Source organism: Dendrobates tinctorius, unplaced genomic scaffold (genome assembly GCF_039654945.1).
Source record: "Dendrobates tinctorius isolate UK_male_01 unplaced genomic scaffold, ASM3965494v1 ptg000166l, whole genome shotgun sequence".
Classification (NCBI taxonomy): Eukaryota; Metazoa; Chordata; class Amphibia; order Anura; family Dendrobatidae; genus Dendrobates; species Dendrobates tinctorius.
In genome coordinates this window covers 7,347,479-7,370,193 of record NW_027361833.1, presented here as the reverse complement: position 1 = coordinate 7,370,193, position 22,715 = coordinate 7,347,479, and the positions used below count along the sequence as shown (strand labels likewise).

Here is a 22,715-nt window from a genome sequence, read left to right as displayed (position 1 = left end):
CGGCAAAAAAAAAAAAAAAAAGATATAAATGAGGTATCGCTGTAATCATAGTGACCCGAAAAATAATGCTGCCATACTAATTTTACCACACGTGGAACGATGAAAACAAATTTTTAAAAAAATTTCCTGAATTGGAAAAATTATAGCTCTCAAAATACGGCGATGCAAAAATTTCTTACAAAAAATTCTTACAAAAAAAAGCGTCTTTTAGTGTGTGACAGAAGCTAAACATGAAAAAAGGATATAAATCTGGTATCGCTGTAATCGTACCGACCCGAACAATAAAGTCGCCTAATCACAAAAGGTGAAGAATTGTTTTTATTTTTTACGCCGTTCCTCATGCGGTATTAGTGAATTTGTGCATTCTGCCTCCCAAGGATCTCAGTAAGGCAATCACAGTGGTTTATCCCCACATATGGGGTATCAGCGTACTCGGGACAAATTGCATAACAACTTTTGGGGTCTTATTTCTCCTGTTATCCTTGTGAAAATAAAAATTTGGGGGCAAAAAGATCATTTTTGTGGAAAGAAATATGATTTTTTTTTTTTTATTTTCACGGCTCTACGTTATAACCTTCTGTGAAACCCTTGGGGGTTCAAAGTGCTCACCACACATTAAGAGAAGTTCCTTGGGGGGTCTAGTTTCCAAAATGGGGTCACTTATGTGGGGTTTCCACTGTTTAGATATAACAGGGGCTCTCCAAACGCGACATGGCGTCCGCTCTCGATTCCAGCCAATTTGACATTCAAAATCTCAAATGATGCTCCTTCCCTTCTGAGCTCTGCTGAGCGCCTAAAGATTGGTCTTCCTCCACACATGGGGTATCAGTGTACTTAGGAGAAATTGCACAACAAATATTATGGTTCATTTTCTCCTGAAACCCTTGACAAAATAAAAATGTGTTCAAAGATACATTTTGGGGGAAAAAAGTGAAATGTTCATTTTTTCCTTCCACATTGCTTCAATTCTTGTGAAGTACCTAAAGGGTTAATAAACTTCTTGAATGTGGTTTTGAACACCTTGAGGGGTGCAGTTTTTAGAATGGTGTGATTTTTGGGTATTTTCTGTCATTGACCCCTCAAAGTGACTTCAAATGTGATGTGGTCCCTAAAAAAAATGGTTTTGTAATTGTTGTAAAAATGAGAAATCGCTGGTCAACTTTTAACCCTTATAACTTCCTAACAAAAAAAATTTTGGTTCCAAAATTGTGCTGATGTAAAGTAGACATGTGGGAAATGTTATTTATTAACTATTTTTTGAGACATCTCTCTGATTTAAGGGCATAAAAATTAAGTTTGAAAATTGCAAAACTTTAAAAATTTTCACCATATTTCCATTTTTTTCATAAATAAACGCAAGTCATATCAAAGAAATTTTTACCACTAACATGAAGTACAATATGTCACGAGAAAACAATGTCAGAATCAGCAGGATCCGTTGAAGCGTTCCTGAGTTATAAGCACATAAAGTGACAGTGGTCTGATTTCAAAATTAAGGCCTGGTCTTTAACCTACAAAATGGCTTGGTCGTTAAGGGATTAAGGGCATTTTACACACCTTGATTCTAGAAAGATTGAGCTTTAATATTTAGGTATTGGTTGGCACTAATAATTCATAGGAAAAATAGGATAAGCCTATATAAGGGTATCCAAAAATATACAGTTGTGTGAAAGTGCTTGCCCCCTTCCTGATTTCCTATTCTTTTCCATGTTTGTCACACCTAAATGTTTCAGATCACTAAACAAATGTAAATATTAAACAAAGATAACACAAGTAAACACAGAATGCAGTTTTTAAATGAAGGGCTTTCTTATTATAGGAAAAAGAAATCCAAACCAACAGGGTCCTTTGTGAAAAAGTGATTGCCCCCTCAAAACATAAATTAATTGTAGTTTATCAAATCTTTGTGAAACTGAGTTCAAATTCCCTAGCATCCAGGGCTGATTACTGCCACACCTGTTCTCAATCAAGAAATCACTTAAATAGGACCTTCTGTTGTGAATTCTCTCTCTGGCTTCCCTCTGGTGATTATTGAAGATAGTGGAGCTCGTCTGATTGAGAGTTCTCTTTCTGGGCTCCCTCTGGTGGTTACTGGAGATAGTGGAGCTGATCTGATTGACAGAGGCTTGCCACCTGATAATGAGGAAGACGATTGGAGATCTGGGGTTTCTGATTGGGATTTAAGACAGCTGACTCCCTCTATCCCTGCTGGTGATTTTCTTCCTGTGCCTCCTGAGGTCTGATGTCTCCTGCTCTTTCCTTGCATGTTCTGTTAAGTGGTTCATTTGCTATTCTGTTTGCATTTGATCTGGTTTTGTTTATCTCTGCTTTGTGCGGGCCAGCTAGCTCCGGCTTGGGCTGTGCTGAATCACCGCCCATATGTTACTGCATGTGCCAGTTTGTTTTGTCCCCTTTTATGTTGGTCTCTTTTTGCTTTCCATTCAGAATATATCAGAGTGCTGATATAGTGGGGGGCGAAGTCGTGCGACTTCAGTGTTTTGTGCATCAGACGTGTTGGACCTTTTGCAGGGTTTTTTGCGTGATTGCAGTCATTGTCTTTCCTTTCTTGTCCTGTCTAGTCTGTGTGGGCCCCATCGTTTGCTCAGTCTATTTTTCTGCCTGCGTTTGTGTTTTCATCTTGTCTCACCGACAATATATATTTGGGGGCTATCTATTCCTTTGGGGTCTGCCCTGGGAAATTTAGATTTCCACTTTCTTGCTTTAGGCCTTTCTTGCTTTAGGCTTAGTTAGCTCTCCGGCTGTGCCGAGGCGTCTAGGATCATCGTAGGTACGCTCCACGGCTACTGCTAGTTGTGTGGACAGGATCAGGGGTCTGCATCCGCTTAGTTACCAACCTCTCTGGTTTTCTGTGGCTTAGCCTGGGCCTGCTATCCTCCTCGGTGACCCATTCATAACAACCTTCCTGACAAAGTGATTTAGAATGTGAGATCCTCAAAAGCAATACATCATGCTGTAATCCAAAGAGATTCTGGAACAAATGAGAAAGTAATTGAGATATATCAGTCTAGAAAAGTTTATATAGCCATTTTTTTAAAGCTTTGGGATTCCAGTGAACCACAGTGAGAGCCATTATCCACAAATGGCAAAAACATGGAACTGTAATGAACCTTCCCAGGAGTGGCCGGCCAAGCAAAATTACCCCAGGAGCGCAGCGACAAGTCATCAAAGAGGTCACAAAAGACCCCAGAACAACTTCCAAAGAACTGCAGGCCTCAGTTAAGGTCAGTCTTCATGACTTCACCATAAGAAACAGACTGGGCAAAAATGGCATGCATGGCAGAAGTTCAAAAGACGAAAACAACTGCTGAGCAATAAAAACATAAAGGTTCATCTCACTTGTGACAGAAAACATCTTAATGATCTCCATTACTTTTGGGAGAATACTTTTTGGATTGATGAAGCAAAAGTTGAACTTTTTGTAAGGTGTATGCGGCATTACATCTGGCGTATAATTTTCAAAAAAAGATCATCATACCAACTGCAAAATATGGTGGTGGTTGTGTGATGGCCTGTGGCTGTTTTGGTGCTTCAAGACCTGGAAGACTTGCTGTGGTAAATGGAATCGTAAATTCTGTCTACCAAAAAATCCTGAAGAATGACTTGCCATCTGTTCGTGACCTCATACTGAAGCGCACTTGGGTTATGCAGCAGGACAATGATCCAAAACACACCAGCAAGTCCTCTGCTGAATGGCTTAAGAAAAACAAAATTAAGACTTTGGAATGACCAAGTCAAAGTCAAGACCTTAAGCTGTGGCATGACCTTAAAAAGGCGGTTCATGCTGGGAAGCCCTCCAATATGGCTGAATTATAACAATTTTGCAAAGATGAGTGGGCAAAAATTCCTATGGAGCGTTGTAAAAGACTCATTGCAATAACTGGCAAACGCTTTCTTGCAGTTGTTGCTGCTAAGGGTGGCCCAACCAGTTATGTTTCGGGGGCAATCACTTTTTCACACCGGGTCCTGTAGGTTTGGATTTTTTGTCCCTTCATATTAGTGACCTTAATTTATAAACTGCATTTAGTGTTTACTTGTGTTATTTTTAATATTTTAAATTTGTCTGGTGATCTGAAACATTTAAGTGTGACAAACGTGCAAAAGAATAGGAAATCAGGAAGGGGACAAACACTTTTTTGCACAACTTATGAATGTTCTTACCTTGGCTTGGACAGAAAAAGTGTGGTAGAAAAAGTGTGATAGAAAAAGGTGCACAAGCAACTGGGATAACTGTAGCCTTGAAATATCGTTAAGAAAAGGCCATTAAAAAATTTGGGGGAGATTCGCACTCGTGACCAATAGACAAAGCCAAAAGTGTCTTACTTGGGCCAAGGAGAAAAAGATCTGGACTGTTGCATGTCTTTTGGAAATCAATGTCCCAGAGTGTGGAGGAAGAGTGGAGAGGCTCACAATCCAAGCTGCTTGAGGTCTAGTGTGAAGTATCCACACTCAGTGATGGTTTCGGGAGCCATGTCATCTGCTGGTGTAGGTCCACTGTGTTTTACCAAGACCAAAGTCAGCACCGCCCTCTGCCCATAAGCTTTTTGGAGATGGAAATGTAATTCTCTAGCAGGACTTGGTACCTATCCACACTGCCAAAAGTACCAATACCTGGTTTAAAAACAGTATCACTGTGCTTGATTGGCCAGCAAACTTGTCAGACCTTAACCCCATAGAGAATCTATGGAGTATTGTCAAGAGGAAAATGAAAGACACCAGACCCAACAATGCAGATGAGCTGAATGCTGCTATCAAAGCAACCTGGGCTTCCATAACACCTCAGCAGTGCCACAGGCTGATCGCCTCCGTGCCACGCATTGATGCCTTAATTGATGCAAATGGAGCCCCGACCAAGTAATGCGTGTATTTACTGAATATACGTTTCAGTAGGCCAACATTTTAGATTTTAACCCTTTACCTACCGCTGACGGGATAGTTACAAACAGCTGACATGTGCCCGCAATAGGCGTGGAAGGATTCGCGATCGCCCGTGCCTATTAACTAGTTAAATCCCACTGTCAAACGCTGACAGCGAGCATTTAACTAGCGCTTCCGGCGCCTGGCCGGAAATGAGCGCATTGCTGACCCCCGTCAAGTGATTGGGGGTCAACGACGCGTTACCGTGACAACCAGAGGTCTCATAGAGACCTCTATGGTTGTTGCCGGCAGATTGCTATGAGCGCCACCCTGTGGTCGGCGCTCATAGCAATTCTGTATTTCTGCTACATATAGGCGATCTGAGCATCGCCGATCAAGTACGGCATGCTTCTAGCCTCCTATGGAGGCTATTGAAGCATGCCAAAAGTGTGTAAAAAAATAAATAAATAAATAAATTTAAAAATAAAAAACATAAGTTTAAATCACCCCCTTTTGCCCCAATCAAAATAAAATAATAATAAAAAAAAAAAATCAAACCTACACATATTTGGTATTGGCGCCTTCAGAATCGCCCAATCTATCAATGAAAAAAAAAAAAAGGACTAACCCGATCGCTAAACAGCGTACTGAGAAAATAAAACGCCAGAATTACGTTTTTTTTGGTCGCTGCGACCTTGCATTAAAATGCAATAACAGGCGATCAAAAGAACGTATCTGCACAAAAGTGGTATCATCAAAAACGTCAGCTCAGCACGCAAAAAATAAGCCCTCAACCAACCCAAGATCGCGAAAAATGGAGACGCTACTGGTCTTGGAAAACGGCGCAATTTTTTTTTCTTTAGCATACTTTGGAATTTTTTTTCACCATTTAGATAAGAGAGAACCTAGACATGTTTGGTGTCTCTGAAGTCGTAATGACCTGGAGAATCATAGCAGGTCAGTTTTAGCATTTAGTGAACCTAGCAAAAAAGCCAAACAAAGTGTGGGATTGCACTCTTTTTGCAATTTCACCGCACTTGGAATTTTTTTCCCGTTTTCGAGTACATAACATGGTAAAACCAATGGTGTCGTTAAAAAGTACAACTCGTCCCGCAAAAAATAAGCCCTCACATGGCCATATTGATGGAAAAATAAAGTTATGACTCTGGAAAGAAGGGGCAAGAAAAACGAAAAATCGAAAAAATCTCCGGTCATTAAGGGGTTAAAGTCATTTTTCAAGCTGGTGTTATAAAATATTCTAAATTACTGGATGATTTTTTTGTTTTCATTGGCTGTAAGCCACAGTCATCAACATTAACAGAAATAAACACTTGAAATACACCACTCTGTTTGTAATGTAGCTGCATTAAGTGTGTATAGGAAGTGATGTACTTTAGTAAATTCCTCCCCCACCGCACAAGGGCAAAGAAACTGCCCACTGGTTGTCACGGGTTTACTGCGAAACAGAGGAGCCAGAAGACTGCATTATCTGAATTCTCCTACTCCTGCACATATTAAATGGTGTACGTTTCTTTTGGCAGTGCAGGGGTTGATCTGCTCAGTTGAGATCTCCTGGAAGCTTTCCTGCATTAAAACTCAGCTGTTCACTGTTAGCCACTCCCATCTCTTATATAAGCCGGGCCCTAGCATGCACAGCACATGCTCCCTGCGTTCCTCTCGCATAAGTCTGACAGTGATTCTTACCCCTGGTCTCGCAGCAGGTTGGGGTGAGATTGTTCTGCTTCACAGACCTGTGTGAGCGTGATTGCAAACAGATGGTTCCCGCGCTCACACAGGTCTGTGAAGCAGAACACTCTCACTCTGACAGGAACTGTGCGTGCTCGGCCAGCGGATCAGCCACCGGGAGGACGGAATGGAATAACGCCAGCAGCACACTTCATAAGATGAAACCTTGTTACTTTTTGAATGGAGCATAATTTTTAATAAATTACAAAACCATTTATTCCCACCTTTTCTGCTTAGTTAAGGGTCTCGTTACATTTAGCGATGCACCAGTGATCCCGACAATGATATGACCCGGTCAGGATCGCTGGTGCATCGCTAAATGGTCGCTAGTAAGCTGCCACACAGGCAGATTCACCAGCGACGCACAGCAACAATACAGCTATGCTCGGCGGTCTCTCCTCCCTGTCACACGGCAGCGAAGATGACGACTTCCGCCTGCGTCCATGCCTCGCTTGTCGGCGCCAGCGGGACGCCAACGAGGAGAAAATGGCCCAGGACGTTCTGGTGCGATCAGCGATATCCAGTGGGGGGGCCGGTCGGAGTACATGTCACATGTAGCGATATCGCTGTTGCGTCACAAAATCGATGACGCTTTAGCGATAGCGATCTCGCTATGTGTAAAAGGCCCTTAAATTTATTCTTTATGGTGGCCCAGCCCCTTTAATTAAAATGTTCTTTTGTTTGTTTGATAACCCCTTTAATGGTGTTTCCTGTGTTTCAACTTAGGTGCTATACTTAAAGAAGTATTCATAAGAGCCACCAAAATCTTTTTTGGTATAATTTAGAGAGTAGTTCAACTTCATCTAGTTTTGTCATCTTTGATTTTTCACTTTAGCCTGAAGTTGCACATTGCTTACTTACACATAGTAGGCCGCAGGATATAGGTTACTATTTATTTGAAGCTTAAGATAAGCACATTATAAAAATGTAGTAATTGGCATAGAATTTTTCTCGTTCTTTTACTTATCCTATATATTTACCCTCGAGTGATTAGCCTTACTTTTTTTGGTTTTATGCCCAGTGACAATCAGGGCAATTGTTACCACCCACCTTTCCTGTCTCCCCTTTTTCCCTCCTAGATTGTAAGCTTGCGAGCAGGGCCCTCATTCCTCTTGGTATCTGTTATGATCTATGTGATTATTGTTATGCTGTAATGTCTATCGTCTGTACAAGTCCCCTCTGAAATGTAAGGTGCTGCGGAATATGTCCGCGCTATAGAAATTAAATGTATTATTATTATTACAGTGCTGCATGGCGTTCATTGTAATATGGAGAAGACCATCTGTTAGTTGGATAACACACTTGCTCCATGTCCTGCTAATTCATGGTGCAAAGTGTCAAGTCTATCATGGTTCTAATCTGGAAGAAAAGATTCTTGTGCCCCTAATTACCTATCATAAATCTAATTAATTCCTGGCACTTTGGAGAACAATAGCTAGCAGTTAATTCATGCTTCTTCATTAGTCTGATGGCAAGGAAAGTTATTCATATTTACGGTAGAGTTACAGCCCACAAATACGTTTTTGTGAGGTGCACTGGAAAAATAGTAATGGTGCCAATAAAAAAAATGAAGTACTGAAAACGGCTAACTTAGATAATTGGTCTAGTGCAATTTAGCAGCTTGAAATTTGGCACTGAAATATAGGAACCATATGCTCACATCCTAAAAATGTTGTTAGAAGGTAAAATGGTCAATTCCTAACTTTGTTGATATTTATTGTGCAGCATTATGTCGAAAGAAAAAAAAATGGCACCATTCTGTTGGAAGGTATATTAGTCAAACGTTTCCATAATAGCTGAGGTAGCAACACCAATCACCTTGGCCATTACGGACTTCTGTTGTTGAAACAGCAGATGTTTTTGTCCCACAATGAACCTTTGGCAAATGCGTGATCCTTGAAGATCAAAACCAAGATTGAATTTTTGCTAGAGACGTAGATATTGTCTATTCTAATGCATTCTATTTGACTAAAATCATTGACCTCTTTGGATGATTCCTTTGTGTTAGAGGAGTCTCCCAACAATCAGCTAATCATCCGGTGACCCACTGCTGTTATATCCAACAATTAGCTATATATGTTCACTACTGGTGTCATGCTGATTGACAGCTGGCTCCCCGCTACCTAATTGACAGAAGCCAGCTGTCAATCAGCATGACACCAGTTGTCCTGCCCTATCAGCAGAAACCTCTGCTCTGTTGACAAGAAGAGCAGCTGAATCTCTGGCAGGGAGGCGTCAACAATCTGTCAATGTAGTTGTTACCTATGCTATACTTGGGGTTGTAGGGTCTACAAAAGCTTGAGCTCTATTAAAGGGGTTTGTCCTATATCTGTATTTTAAAGGGAAGGTGCCGCAATTTTATATAATTTGCAAAAAAAAGAGTAAGTAACAAAACATGTTGTTTCAGCAAATGTTGTACTAACTAGGATTTATGGTTTGTTTGTAATAATGTTTTAATGAAGCCACTGGGCGCTGCCATCTTGATTTGCAGATCTGTGGAGGACTCATACAGTCTGCAAATATGGCCGTCCCTGGACATAGGAGACTGTGGTCGGTTCCCGACCCCACATTGCAGCCTCATTAGCAGTGACCTGGGCACGCCCCTGTGGACTGCACCATTCACTGCTGTAGGTGTGGCTGGGCGCCATTTTACTGTAGCCCAGTGCTATCTGCTGAGCTCCACTTTCTGCACCGTGCTTCCTGCTCCAGCTCCCCTGTCCTCCTGCTCTGTCTCCGCCTCCTCCTCACAGGCGCAGTGATCTCCGGTAATCTGACACCTTCCTTTTAATGACTGCTTTTATGGCTGTCTGAGGAGGACAGTGACATATACAGCCCATAGTCTAGTGTATAATTGGGGGGGGCTGGAAGTTTCACCAGTGTGGGCATATCTGTAATACTGTCTGGTGTGATACTGCCTGCTGAGCCGTGTATCTAATCCTCTCCTGTGTGGTGATGCCTGCTGAGCCGTGTATCTAATCCTATCCTGTGATACTGTCTGCTGAGCCATGTATCTAATCCTCTCCTGTGTGATACTGACTGCTGAGCCGTGTATCTAATCCTCTCCTGTGTGATGCTGCCTGCTGAGCCGTGTATCTAATCCTATCCTGTGTGATGCTGACTGCTGAGCCGTGTATCTAATCCTATCCTGTGTGATACTGTCTGCTGAGCCGTGTATCTAATCCTCTCCTGTGTGATACTGACTGCTGAGCCGTGTATCTAATCCTATCCTGTGTGATACTGTCTGCTGAGCCGTGTATCTAATCCTATCCTGTGTGATACTGACTGCTGAGCCATGTATCTAATCCTCTCCTGTGTGATACTGACTGCTGAGCTGCGTTTCTAATCCTCTCTTGTGTGATACTGACTGCTGAGCCGTGTATCTAATCTTATCCCATGTGATACTGTCTGCACAGCTGTGTATCTAATCCTATCCCGTGTGATACTGCTCTACTGAAATACTCTGTGCTGCTGAAATACTCTGTGCTGTTGTCACCCTGCTCCCAGAATCCTTCCTGCCTGCCATCCTCAGTGACCGAAGACCCCATTCCTCTCCTCAGATCCTGTCCTGGCGATGTGTGAAAGCGAGGCGACAGGGGCCTGATATATGGTGGAAGGAGCAGAGTGACAGCAGCACAGAGTATTTCAGGAGAGCAGTGTGCTGGTCTATGGGGTGGGAACAGAGGGAGATATATGGGGGAGGAGCAGGGTGACAGCAGCACAGAGTATTTCAGGAGAGCAGTGTGCTGGTCTATGGGGGGGTCACAGAGGGAGATATATGGGGGAGGAGCAGGGTGACGGCAGCACAGAGTATTTCAGGAGAGCAGTGTGCTGGTCTATGGGGGGCACCCTGTTCGGTGCCAGGGATTGTACATAGAGCGCTGTGTTTTATACACATGGATGGACCGTCTGCTTGTCTGCTCCACAGAAATCCAGGAAACATTTGTGCTGATTGATGACCTGTTCTGATCCAGACTTTACATGCAAAGACAGTCAGTAACTTTGCAGGCCCCATCAAAATGCTCACTGTGTTCCTTGATGTCATAGGTTTTTGTGCCAGATTTCAGTAGCTGCTCCCCCTAGTGTTAACAAGTGGAGATGCCAAACTTTTTAAAATTTATTTTTCATATTTTGCAAAATTAAAAACAAATGATAATATTTTTTTTAAAGAAAATGTAAACATTAATTCTTTACATTTTTTCAATTGCTGAAAAAAAAATTTTTGGATGGCACCTTCCCTTTAAGCACACATAACAGTGAGCTACCACAGAGAGGCTGTGACAGCAAAGACATAAAATCTCCTTGGCGGACAGAGGTTATCTTTCCCCCTCCATCCTCTGTCTTCTATACACAGTCATCCAAGGAGAATATTTATTTCTTCTGTCACAGCCCTTGTCAGGCGGCATATTGGTATATGCGCATGTTTGAGTGTAATGAGCGGTATCACGTGACCACTGAAGGCAGGAAGGGAGACCGTGGAGAAGCGGGGCTGCAGAGACTGCACCAGGAGTGGCTAAGTATAGCGATATTCACCTGTCCTGGGTCCATCGCTGCTCACCGCTGTCTTGCTGCATCCTGTGTTAGTGCCGTTTAGGCAGCAGAGGGCGCGATGATGTGGTTTGTTCAGCCAGCAGAGGGCGCAGCGCACACTGTCACTGACACAGGAAGGGCAGACAGCGGTGAGCAGCGATGGAACCCGGACAGGTGAATATCTTAGGTGCCGGGTCCTGAGCAGGAGAGGTGAGTGTGGCATTTTTTTTTTGCAGCAACAGCATATGGGGGCATAATATATGGAGCATTTTATGGGGGGCAGCATATGGGGGCATATTCTATGGAGCAGCATATGGGGGCATATTCTATGGGGCAGCATATGGGGGCATATTCTGTAGGGCAGCATATGGGGGCATATTCTATGGGGCAGCATATGGGGGCATAATCTATGGAGAATCTTATGGGGCCATAACCTTTATTGGGCAGCATATGGGGCATATTATTCTATGGAGCATTTTATGGGGGCATTATTAACCTTTGTGCAGCATTTATATGGGGTGTATTTTGTATGGAGCATCTTATGGGGCCCATCATGAACTTTATGGAGCATATTATTTATTAAGCACCATTGGTTCCATGGTGCTGTACGGGGCTCCTGATTCAATATGGATATTCAAAAACATTTAACCTACTGATGTCTCAATTAATTTTATTTTTATTGGTATCTATTTTTATTTTTTAAATTTACCAGTAGCTGCTGCATTTTCCACCCTAGGCTTATACGCGAGTCAATAAGTTTTCCCAGTTTTTTTGTGGCACAATTAGGGGGTCGGCTTATACCCGGGTCGGCTTATACACGAATATATATGGTAACTTTCTGCAGCATGTGGATGAGATTTGTTTTATCCACCAAGCATCTACTGTAATATGCTGCAAATTCTCAGTCACAAAAGTTGATCTAAGAATTGGCAGCATTTCCTGTTGGTGTTAAAGGCGTTATTTTTGAAATCCTATCCCAGTCTCAGTTTTGTCATGTAAAATTGTATGCCAAATACAATCTGTTTTTGAAAACTGTGGTAATTTGCAGCTATCACATCCCTAATTATGACCCTCACCCAAGCTCTCTGTACCCTTGTTTGTCATTGGATACATCCTCCAGTAGTTCTAATGCTGTTCAAGTATGCACCTAAAACTCTCTGTAAAGGCATTTTCCTTGCCCGGACAACTATATTGTAACACTGCTATGCTATTCAATTATCAGCTCCGCTCAGCATGCAAGGGAGAGCATGATCGTACTCTTAGAGAGAACCTGCAACCAGTAAAAAATACCATTAACCTGCAGATATAGGTTCAATCTGCAAGTTAACAGCCTGACTAACTTACCTGGCGCCTGCAAGTAACCAAACGTTGTGTTGAGAAAATTAACTTTATTCCGTCCACAGTGATCTGGTTTCAGTAACTGGGGCGGCGTGGGGTTAGCCACTTATCTGGGATTACAGAGTGGCTGGTGGGATTGCACCGCTGACCCTGACTGACAGCCGGCCCCAATGAAGAACCAGTGTCAGTCAGGACTGGGGGCCCGGTTACAGCCGCAGCGGTGACTGAATCAGTGCCGCCTCCGTGGCTGAAGCCAGAATGCTGAGGGACTAATAAAGTAAATTTTCTTCCTGCAGCATTCAGCAAAGTGTTGGCGCTGGGTAGATTAGTAATGCAATTAACCTGCAGATTAACTCCATTTCTGCAGTTTAATAGTGTTTTTTGCTGGTGACAGCTTCCCTTTTTAGATCATCCTGAACCACCAATAAAATGTGGACTTTGTAAATACAAATGAATAGTGGTCAAATAGTGGGTCATCGTCCCTGCATTCAAACCGGTCAGTGGTGCCTTCAGTTGGCAGTGGAGAGACCTGCAGCACAGAGGAGAAGTAGGGTGCTGCTCTGAAATGTCAGTTTTAGCAGATATGAATAGGACTGACAAATCAGCCATGTAAGCTGGATACACAGATGCAAATGGAGATTTAAAAAATAAAAAAGACATGAGAAAGAAATCTTATGTTGGCTTTCTACGGCATATTAACAGTAGTCACGCAGATACTGTGTTTTGTAAAAATAAATAAACATATTGATAATATTGTGGGAATATAATCAAGAATCCAACTATTAAATAGTTGACGGCTTGCACCTGTTCACATTTGTCTTATTCTGTTTGGAGGTGCTGGTCAGGTTTTTTTTGTCCTCCCTATATTTGTAGTACACTCCTTTTGACTGAGCACTCCTCCCATCACTCTAAGGCTACGTCCACACAGTCACTAACCGTCAGCTCTTTGAACACAGCACATGTCCGCTGTGTCCAAAGCGCTGCCGGCTTTTGAATGTGGGTGATTCCGCATGTGTTCATTGAACCATACAGAATCACCGCCTCCCATACAGTACACTGGTGATATTCGTCTTGCGGAGACTTGCGTCTCAGCAAGATAAATAGACATGCTGCGGTCTGGAAAGACGCGCTGCAAGTCCGTCTCCACAGGTAAACCACGGGTGTCGGTGCACGCATAGTGGGCATGGAATTACTTGAAATCCCTTCCACTATGCTGTAACATCTGGATGCTGCGGATGTACACAGCGTCCAACCCGCAGCGTTTACTGACCGTGTGAACATACCCTAAGGCATTTTCAATTAGAGCAGGATCCTGCCTTCCCTTAAAATTTTGGGCTTTCACCCCCAGGAGAAGCATATAATGTTAGGGTCTCAAAAAAGGGGAACACCTTGTAGGGGGCATAGAGAGTAGAATTTCAATATTTGCAGATGACACTAAACTCTGCAGGGTAATTAATACAGAGGAGGACAATTTTATATTACAGGAGGATTTATGTAAACTAGAAGCTTGGGCTGATAAATGGCAAATGAGCTTTAATTGGGAAAAATGTAAGGTCATACACTTGGGTAGAACGAACAAGTTGTATAATTATGTGCTTAATTGTAAAACACTGGGCAAAACAGTCACTGAAAAAGACCTGGGTGTATGGGTGGACGACAAACTCACATTTAGTGGCCAGAGTCAAGCAGCTGCTGCAAAGGCAAATAAAATAATGGGATGCATTAAAAGAGGCATAGATGCTCATGAGGAGAACATAATTTTACCTCTATATAAGTCACTAGTGCGACCACACTTAGAATACTGTGTACAGTTCTGGTCTCCGGTGTATAAGAAAGACATAGCTGAACTGGAGCGGGTGCAGAGAAGAGCGACCAAGGTTATTAGGGAACTAGGGGGTCTGCAATACCAAGACAGGTTATTACACTTGGGGTTATTTAGTTTGGAGAATCGAAGGCTTAGGGGTGATCTTATTACAATGTATAAATATATGCGGGGACAATACAAAGACCTTTCTAATGATCTTTTTACTCTTAGACCTGTGACGGGGACAAGGGGGCATCCTCTACGTCTGGAGGAAAGAAGGTTTAAGCATACTCACAGACACGGATTCTTTAATGTAAGAGCAGTGAGACTATGGAACTCTCTGCCATATGATGTTGTAATGATTGATTCCCTACTAAAATTTAAGAAGGGACTGGATGCCTTTCTTGAAAAGTATAATATTACAGGGTATATACAGTAGTCTCCTTAATATTGCGTTGATCCAGGGAGCTAGTCTGATTGCCGTATGTGGAGTCGGGAAGGAATTTTTTTCCCCAATGTGAAGCTTACTGTTGCCACATGGGTTTTTTTTGCCTTCCTCTGGATCAACATGTTAGGGCAAGTTAGGATAGGATATGGGTTGAACTAGATGGACTTAAAGTCTCCCTTCAACTTTAATAACTATGTTACTATGTTACCTTGTCGTGTTTGTTATGCTCTCACTGAGTGGCCAACCTGTGCACTATGTATCTTAAATTTTTAACATTTTCTGTAACAGTCCAGTTCCTATTTCTTATATTCAGTGTTTGCATATTATAGCATTTTAGAGTACAGCTGTATTTTCTTGGTTTCGGTATATTGAATAGTTGGCTTGCATGTGTTCACATTTGTCTTATTCTGTTTGGAGGTGCTGGTCATTGTTTTTTTTTTGTTTTTTTTTTTGCCATTGTGGGAATAGCCCTTTAACATGTAATTATGAAGTTTGATAACTGCACCTGTTTAAAATGTAAAAAAAAAAAAAAAAAGTTTTTACATGTCCAGTTTGAAAAAGATCTTCTTGTCTACCGGGAATTACTGTACTCTAGCCACTTGAATATTCTTGTATTCTGTACTGCTAATTGCTTCAATATCTACATTCTGATAAAATGGTTATAAGTCAATTTGTGTGCAGTGCTGCATGCATTTCCACATTCTCTACTGAAAGCGTGTGCTGAATTTGCTTTTAGCCATTTCTAATTCTGATTTATTTTTTTCTCTATCAAATTAAAGAACAACGGCAACATTGAAGCTTGCTGCAGAGCTCTGAGCAAAGAAAGCTGCAAATACCTTTATATGGAGGGGCACAACCCTGAGGACAGTAGAACGAATGGCAATCTTTTGCACATCAATCTTGGTATCCATTCAGGCAGCAATTTCCAGGGAGCAGATGGAACACTTATGAATGGACGACCTCTGGTTCATAGTTCAAGTGATGGGCACATTGACCCACAGCGCGCTGCTGGCAAGTTTATCTGTTTGGTGGAGCCCCATTCAGCGCCAGCAATTGTGGCACAAAATTTTAATCCGTTTTTCTTGAATGACCAGAGTCGAAACTCACCGACTCCACCCCCTCTTCAGCAGCAAGGTGTAAATTCATCAGCTATGCAACCGCCGCTGCCAACATACATGCACTTACCTCGCTATAGTCCAAATCCTATTACCGTAACAGTGTCACAAAATATACCTTCAGCTCACAACGTGCCGAGAGCTTTACAAATTGTTCCTCAAGTTCAGAGCAATCCTTATGGGACTCCGAATTCTATATACATAAGGCAGTCGACACAAAATTCTCCAGGCAGGCAAACCCCACAGAACTCTCCTTGGGCACAATCTCCTTCGGTTCCTATGCCTAACTATAGTCCATGTCCTCTTCCTTTGTATTCTCAAGGTTATCAACCTACACAGTATTCTCCAAAGCAGTCACCGATTCCACAGCCTTCTTTCTGTTCCCCTCCCACATCTCAGTGCACGTCTCCTTACGGCTCTCCCCAGCATCAAGTGCAGCCCAATGCATTGGGCCACCAGACATCACATGTGTTTTTGCCACCTAGTCCATCAGCATCACCTCATTCTTTTCAGCAACCTCCACCTCCATATCCAAAGCAACCTAGCTTATCCTATCTTCCCTATGGATCTGGCATAAATAAGGCTCCCATGAACAAGATAGAAATCACAGTGGAGTCACCACAAAGACCTGGAACCGCAATGAATAGAAGTCCTTCACCAATAAATAATCAGTCTTCCCAGAGGAGTCATCACTCTGCATATGCCTCAAATGCACGGTCAGGGTCCCCATCAAGAGCTTTGCCTGGCCAGCCAAAGACTCCTTATGGTGTTAACCCATTGTATATTACATACACACAACCACCAGCCACCTCTGGCTCTCCAACCCCTGCTCCACGTGTACTGATGTCCCCATCTAACCCAGCTTTTTTAAAAATTACTGTTGCGCGGGCTTCTACTGAAAATCTTTTAAATATTGTGGACCAAGAGCATCATCCAGGAGCTCCAGAACCAATACAACCCATTTCATTAATGCCAATAACTGGTATAGAAAAAGGTATTCCTAAATACCACAGAAGTACAAGTTCGGGCTCGGATGATTACGCCTATACACAAGGTAATTTTTTGTTTCTGTTTTAGTAAGTAAGGAATTAATAGTTATTATAAAAGCACTTAGGTTTTGTTTAAAGAGAACTATGAGCTATGAGCTGCATGAATCGGAGCCTTGCTGCACAATTACATTCAGGTATACTTTACTCTGAAATGCTCTATCGCTTCAGAGTAAGGCTGGCCTGGACTGTAAGGAAAGACTAAACCTAGGGAAGAGTCAGATGGCCGTATAACTGACTAGGATCACGATGCAATGCCCAAACTTGGGACAGGAGCAGGACAGCATGTATTTCTATGCAGCTGTCACACTCAGGTGGGGAGAGCCGCTAGCCAGTCTGAACATTGCGTTGTGATCCCTGTCCGAGTTATATGGCCATCTAACTCTTCCATAAGTCTGATGTGGTCCTTGGCTGGCTTCTCCCTTTAAGACTAATGAGCAACATTTTAGACCTTAACTTCTGCCCTTTTGGGTAAAATGTTGCATCACACTTAAGCTAAGTTGAAAATCAAAAATAAAAGCATGTTTGCATTTGTGTAAGACAGCGGGTGTCCTATTAAAGTGCTTGTCCACTACTGCACAATTCCTGCTTCATTACATCTGTCTCAGAGAAAACAGTTGCCGCTGATTGGCTGCAGCCTTTACTGTTCCCATAGAGTGGATATCCACTATGATGGAAGAGTGAAGAGCTGCAGCCATTTGCTGATTGGCTGCAGCGGTAAAATGACAGATGATTTGCCAAGAACGGTATTCATAGAAACCTCGCCATTGCGGGACGCGAGTATTGATTGTTTTTATTTCATATGGGCCCCGTAAGTGATTAAACAGGAGTTATCCAATTGTGGACTGCTCCTCTTGATGCAAAATCAATCAGCACAAATGATTGTAATCGCTCCCCGACACTTTGACAGCTTGCCCTAAACACACTGCACACACGCTGTAGAGCAGGCTGTCAGTCAGTGTGCTTTGTTGTGATTACAACACGCTCATGGAATAGTGAGCAGTGACTGTAACTGCTGCCTGCATCACCCTCTGACTGCCAGGAGAGTAAAGTATAATTTTATCCCGGTAGCCGCTGCTCTAGTGACCTGCAGATTAACCCTATATCTAAGGTAAATCACTTTTCTTGAGGTGAACAGTCACTCTGTCCTGACAAGGTACAGGTGCTCGATGCATCATGGCTTGGCCAGTCATTTACAGTTGTGCTCAAAAGTTTTATACCCCGGCAGAATTTTTGCTTTCTTGGCCTTTTTTCAGAGAGAATGATAACACCAAAACTTTATCTCCACTCATGGTTAGTGGTTGGCTGAAGCCATTTATTGTCAAACTACTGTGTTTTCTCTTTTTAAATCATAATGACAACCCAAAACATCCAAATGACCCTAATCAAAAGTTCACATACCCTGGTGATTTTGCCCTGATAATACGCATAGAAGTTGACACAAATGGGTTTGAATGGCCACTAAAGGTAACATTCTCACCTGTGACCTGTTTGCTTGTAATCAGTGTGTGCGCATAAAAGCTGAGTGAGTTTCTAGGATCCAGACAGCCTCTTGCATATTTTATCCAGCCACTGAAGTTTCTGGATTGTGAATCATGGGGAAAGCAAAAGAATTGTCAACGGATCTATGGGAAGAGATAATTGAACTGGAATGGATGCAAAAAGATATCCAAGGAATTGATAATGCCAGTCAGCAGCGTTCAAACAAATGGAAAAGCACAGTCAGGTAGACCAGCACAAATTTTGTTCACAACTGCCAGGAAATATGTTCGGGATGCAAAGAAAACCCCACAAATAACATAAGCTGAAATATGGTACCCTCTGAAAGCTAGCGGTGTGGCTTTTGCAATATGCACAATAAGGAGGCACTTGAAGAAAAATGAGTTGCATGGTCGAGTCACCAGAAGAAAGTCATTACTGCACAAATGCCATAAAGCACCTTGCCTACAATAGTCAAAATAGCACAGAGACAAGCCTCAAAACTTCTGGAACAAGGTAATTTGGAGTGATGAGACCAAAATTGAACTTCTTAGCCACAACCATAAACGTTACATTTGGAGAGAAGTCAACAAGGCCTATGATGAAAGAAGCACCATTCCTACTGTAAAGCATGGAGGTGGATCGCTGATGTTTTGGGGATATGTGAGCTACAAAGGCACAGGAATCTTGGTCAGAGTTGAAGGAAAGATGAATGCAGCATGTTATCAGCAAATACTGGAGGCAAATTTGCAATCAGCCCAGAAGCTGTGCATGGCACGTACTTGGACGTTCCAACATGACAACGATCCAAAACACAAGTCGGCCTGTCATTTGGCTACAGCAGAACAAAGTGAAGGTTCTGGAGTGGCCATATCGGTCTCCTGACCTCAATATCATTGAGCCACTCTGGGGAGATGTCAAGCGCGCAGTTCATGCTTGACATCCCAGGAATTTACAGGAACTGGAGGCTTTTTGCCAAGAAGAGTGGGCAGCTTTACCATCTGAGAAAATAAACCTCACCCACAACTACCACAAAAGACTTCAAGCTGTCATTGATGTTAGAGGGGACAATACACGGTATTAAGAAGTGGGGTATGTGAACTTTTGATGAGTAATTTGAATGTTTTGAGTTGTCATTGTGATTTAAAAAGAAAACACAGTAGTTAGACAATAAATGGCTTCACCCAACCACTAACCATGAGTGGAGAAAAAGTTTTGGTGTTATCATTCATATTCTCTGAAAAAATGCAAAGAAAGCAAAAATGTTGCCGGGGTATGTAAACTTGAGCATAACTGTATGTACACCTTCTCACCTGCTTGTTTTTCCTCTATCTACACTCTCTCCTGTACTCTGACATTTCTGGCTTCATAGTCAGAAAAGGCCATAGATGAAAAACCAAGCAAGTGGGAACGTGCACTTAAAGAGACTCTGTCAGCAAAAGAATGACTGTTCAAACTACATACCACCGCTAGAGGCACAAAGTTGTAGCCAATCATTTCCATATACCTTCTCACCTGCTTGTTTCCCCTGAATCTACACCCCCATCCCCTTCTCTTTATAGAGCCAAAGAAGGGTGGAGACATATGGAAAACAAGCAGATGACAAGGTGTATATACGTAAATGATTGGCCCTGCCGTGATGCCCCGAGCGCCTTTACTTGGTTTGAACAGTTATACTGTGCTGACAGTGACAGTCCCTTTTTAAAGTTTGAAAAATAGCAAGCAGCTCTGGTTGTAATGTTTCAGTGGTGTGAAGTGTACTCTGTTGCTAGCGAGTCAGACGTGTGTACTGTGCCTAATCCTTAATCCATGTGAGATTATGCTTCTAATGCCAGAATGCACACGCTGTAGAATAAATATGAATTGCATATGCAATACGGGGCTACTTTCTCTAGGCTTAGAAGGTATGTGTAAGTATAGTCTTTGCTGCTTGGGAAAATAAGAAATGAGGTGTGCTAAAAAATTTTTTATACATCTCTGTATACCTTGTAATATTAAATTGAAGCCTCACAAAGATGCACACTGTTACTAATGTAATTATTGCATTAATATTAGGCTTTATGCAATTTATTTCTTAATTGTCACAAGTTTTCAGCTAAACATAATCTCAAAAATATATTTTTCTTTGAATGTAAAGATTGAAAGTGTTTAGTCACAACAGGGTATATCCTAGTGAACAGCAGTACATGCATATAGAGGATAGAATACTATTGTGTATTTGTAGTATTGGAAGGGAAAGTTGAGAGGCATGTAATGTCCAGTTGGGAAGGCACATGCTCAGGTCTCAGATTTTCATGTTGACTTTTAGGGTATGTTCACAGGTTGCGTTTTTCCAACAGTGCACACTGTCGGTATGCCATGAATATCTGCGTAACCTTAGGAAAATAAAACTTAAAGGGCATTTTCGCTCTAAAACTATATTAGACACACTGTAGAATCCTGACCGTGTAATATGCACGCTGTTAGGATTTCAGGCTGTGTTCCTGCTCGAGTTGCAGTTGCAAGTATGCGATTTGCATGTTGACGACAATGTGCTGACTTGTTTCTTATCTGCTTGACCATTGGGAGAAGCAGGGAAAAGTCGCTGATCGACACATGGAAATTACGCATGATGACAGATTAAGCAGACAACAGAAGTGATAACCTGAATGTGACTATTACAAACTGTTAATAGAGGCACAGCAGAAATGTAGTTGTAGCCCAGAAAGCCCCTTTAATTTTTAAGAGGCACTGCAAAAGACACCATGCAATGTGTTCATCTCTATTACATATCATGTCTATACAGGCAGTATGAACAAAGCATCATTTTAAAGTCATGTTGGAATATTTAGTGATCCAAAAAGGGCTGTAGACCAATTCTGTTCACTCCAAGAGACTTGCAAAATACAAAGTTTTACCCTGATTTCTTGACATTCATGCAACATACATAAAAAAAACTGCATTAAGGCGGGCAGCTCTCAGGCATTGGTAATTCACATTCTAGCATGTAGCCAAAATCAGATATTTAAATTTACTAATAGGTGGAGGTCCTCTTTATAGCTATGAGCCTAGAGTAGTACTAGAAGGTTTGACAGTGTCAGACTTTGACTTTTGACTCATGAAAAAACTTAGAATAATATAATCTGGTGTTCTTATACATAGCCTTATTGTTGCACCAGCGTGCAAGAATGGAAAGACTTGCAAAGGAACTAAAACTTGAAAAAGACAACCTGGAGATGTTGAAGGCTGAAGTGAATGGAATGGAGCACGATCTGATGCAAAGACGCCTGAGGAGAGTGAGCTGTACCACCGCAATCCCAACTGTAAGCTGTGTGCCATGCTTCGTTCACATAAGTCTCTCTAAAATGCTATGCAATGTATTTAGAAGAACCAGATTCTACTTGAAGTCATGTATGGACTATACACTGGCCATGCTGTGGGCTGCTCACATCTGTGCACCAGGACCAGAATGGTCTTCTCTAGCCATAACCAGGGTCACTGCTGTAGAACAAATGTGATCCTACAGCGCTGACTCCATACTGGAGAAGACTGAGGAGACAGGACATGGTTTCCTACTGCATAGGAACACAGTAACCCAAAGTACAGACCTTGGTCAGTCCATGATAATATTTAGGGAGTACAATCTAAGTTATTTCAAAGAACTGTTATTGTGCACACTCCTGCACCATAATTTTTCTTTATATTTGGAGGAACGCCACAATTTTTATATTTGGGGTACATGTCACTGACATATTAGATTTTATTTCTGAGGAAAAATTGAAAAGAATCCACAGTTCCACAATTGTTTGTTTGTTTTTTTTCTTTTCATAGTTAACTTTATATTTTAGGCTGTGCGCCCACTGAGTTTTGGTGCAGAAAATCTGCAACGTCAAAAACTCACCAAAAGCTCATTCTGGGAACATAGTCTTAACCACACAGTTAAGTTTAATGCTCCATAAGATAGCAGAAATATGTGAATAATTGCTTTTTTGAGTGGGGCTGGAAGGTTTGAATAGCTGCATTGCCATTGGGTTTCAAATTGAAAATTTAGTTAAGAGAAGATTATCCTTGGGATATTATCCATACCCATACATGAGACTAGTTCCCTAGTATTTCATTGTGGCACCTAAAGGGTTAAATGATCAAACTTTGTTGGCTTCCAATCATTGCACATTGATCAGCAGCGGGCAATAGAGAATCTGGACTGTGCAACACAGAGCTGTGTAGACTTCTGTAGTACCAACATATAGATTGTGTTCCTGGAGTATTCTCCATAACATCTGCCCTAAAAACATAATGGGATGCTTAAAGGGAATCTGTCACCTATTTTTTTTCCCCTATGAGATGCCGCCATCAGG

The 22,715-nt window shown here is 42.0% G+C and overlaps 1 protein-coding gene across 2 annotated transcripts in view; it reads left to right on the top strand.

Moving 5' to 3' along the window:
- Positions 1 to 22,715, top strand: part of TAB3 (TGF-beta activated kinase 1 (MAP3K7) binding protein 3) — an 83,175-nt gene that overhangs the window by 49,615 nt on the left and 10,845 nt on the right. For both annotated transcript variants that reach the window (XM_073550679.1, XM_073550678.1), the window contains exons 3-4: positions 15,518 to 16,907; positions 21,520 to 21,680. In XM_073550679.1, the coding sequence (XP_073406780.1) occupies positions 15,518 to 16,907; positions 21,520 to 21,680 (1,551 nt within the window). The remainder of the gene's footprint in view (positions 1 to 15,517; positions 16,908 to 21,519; positions 21,681 to 22,715) is intronic.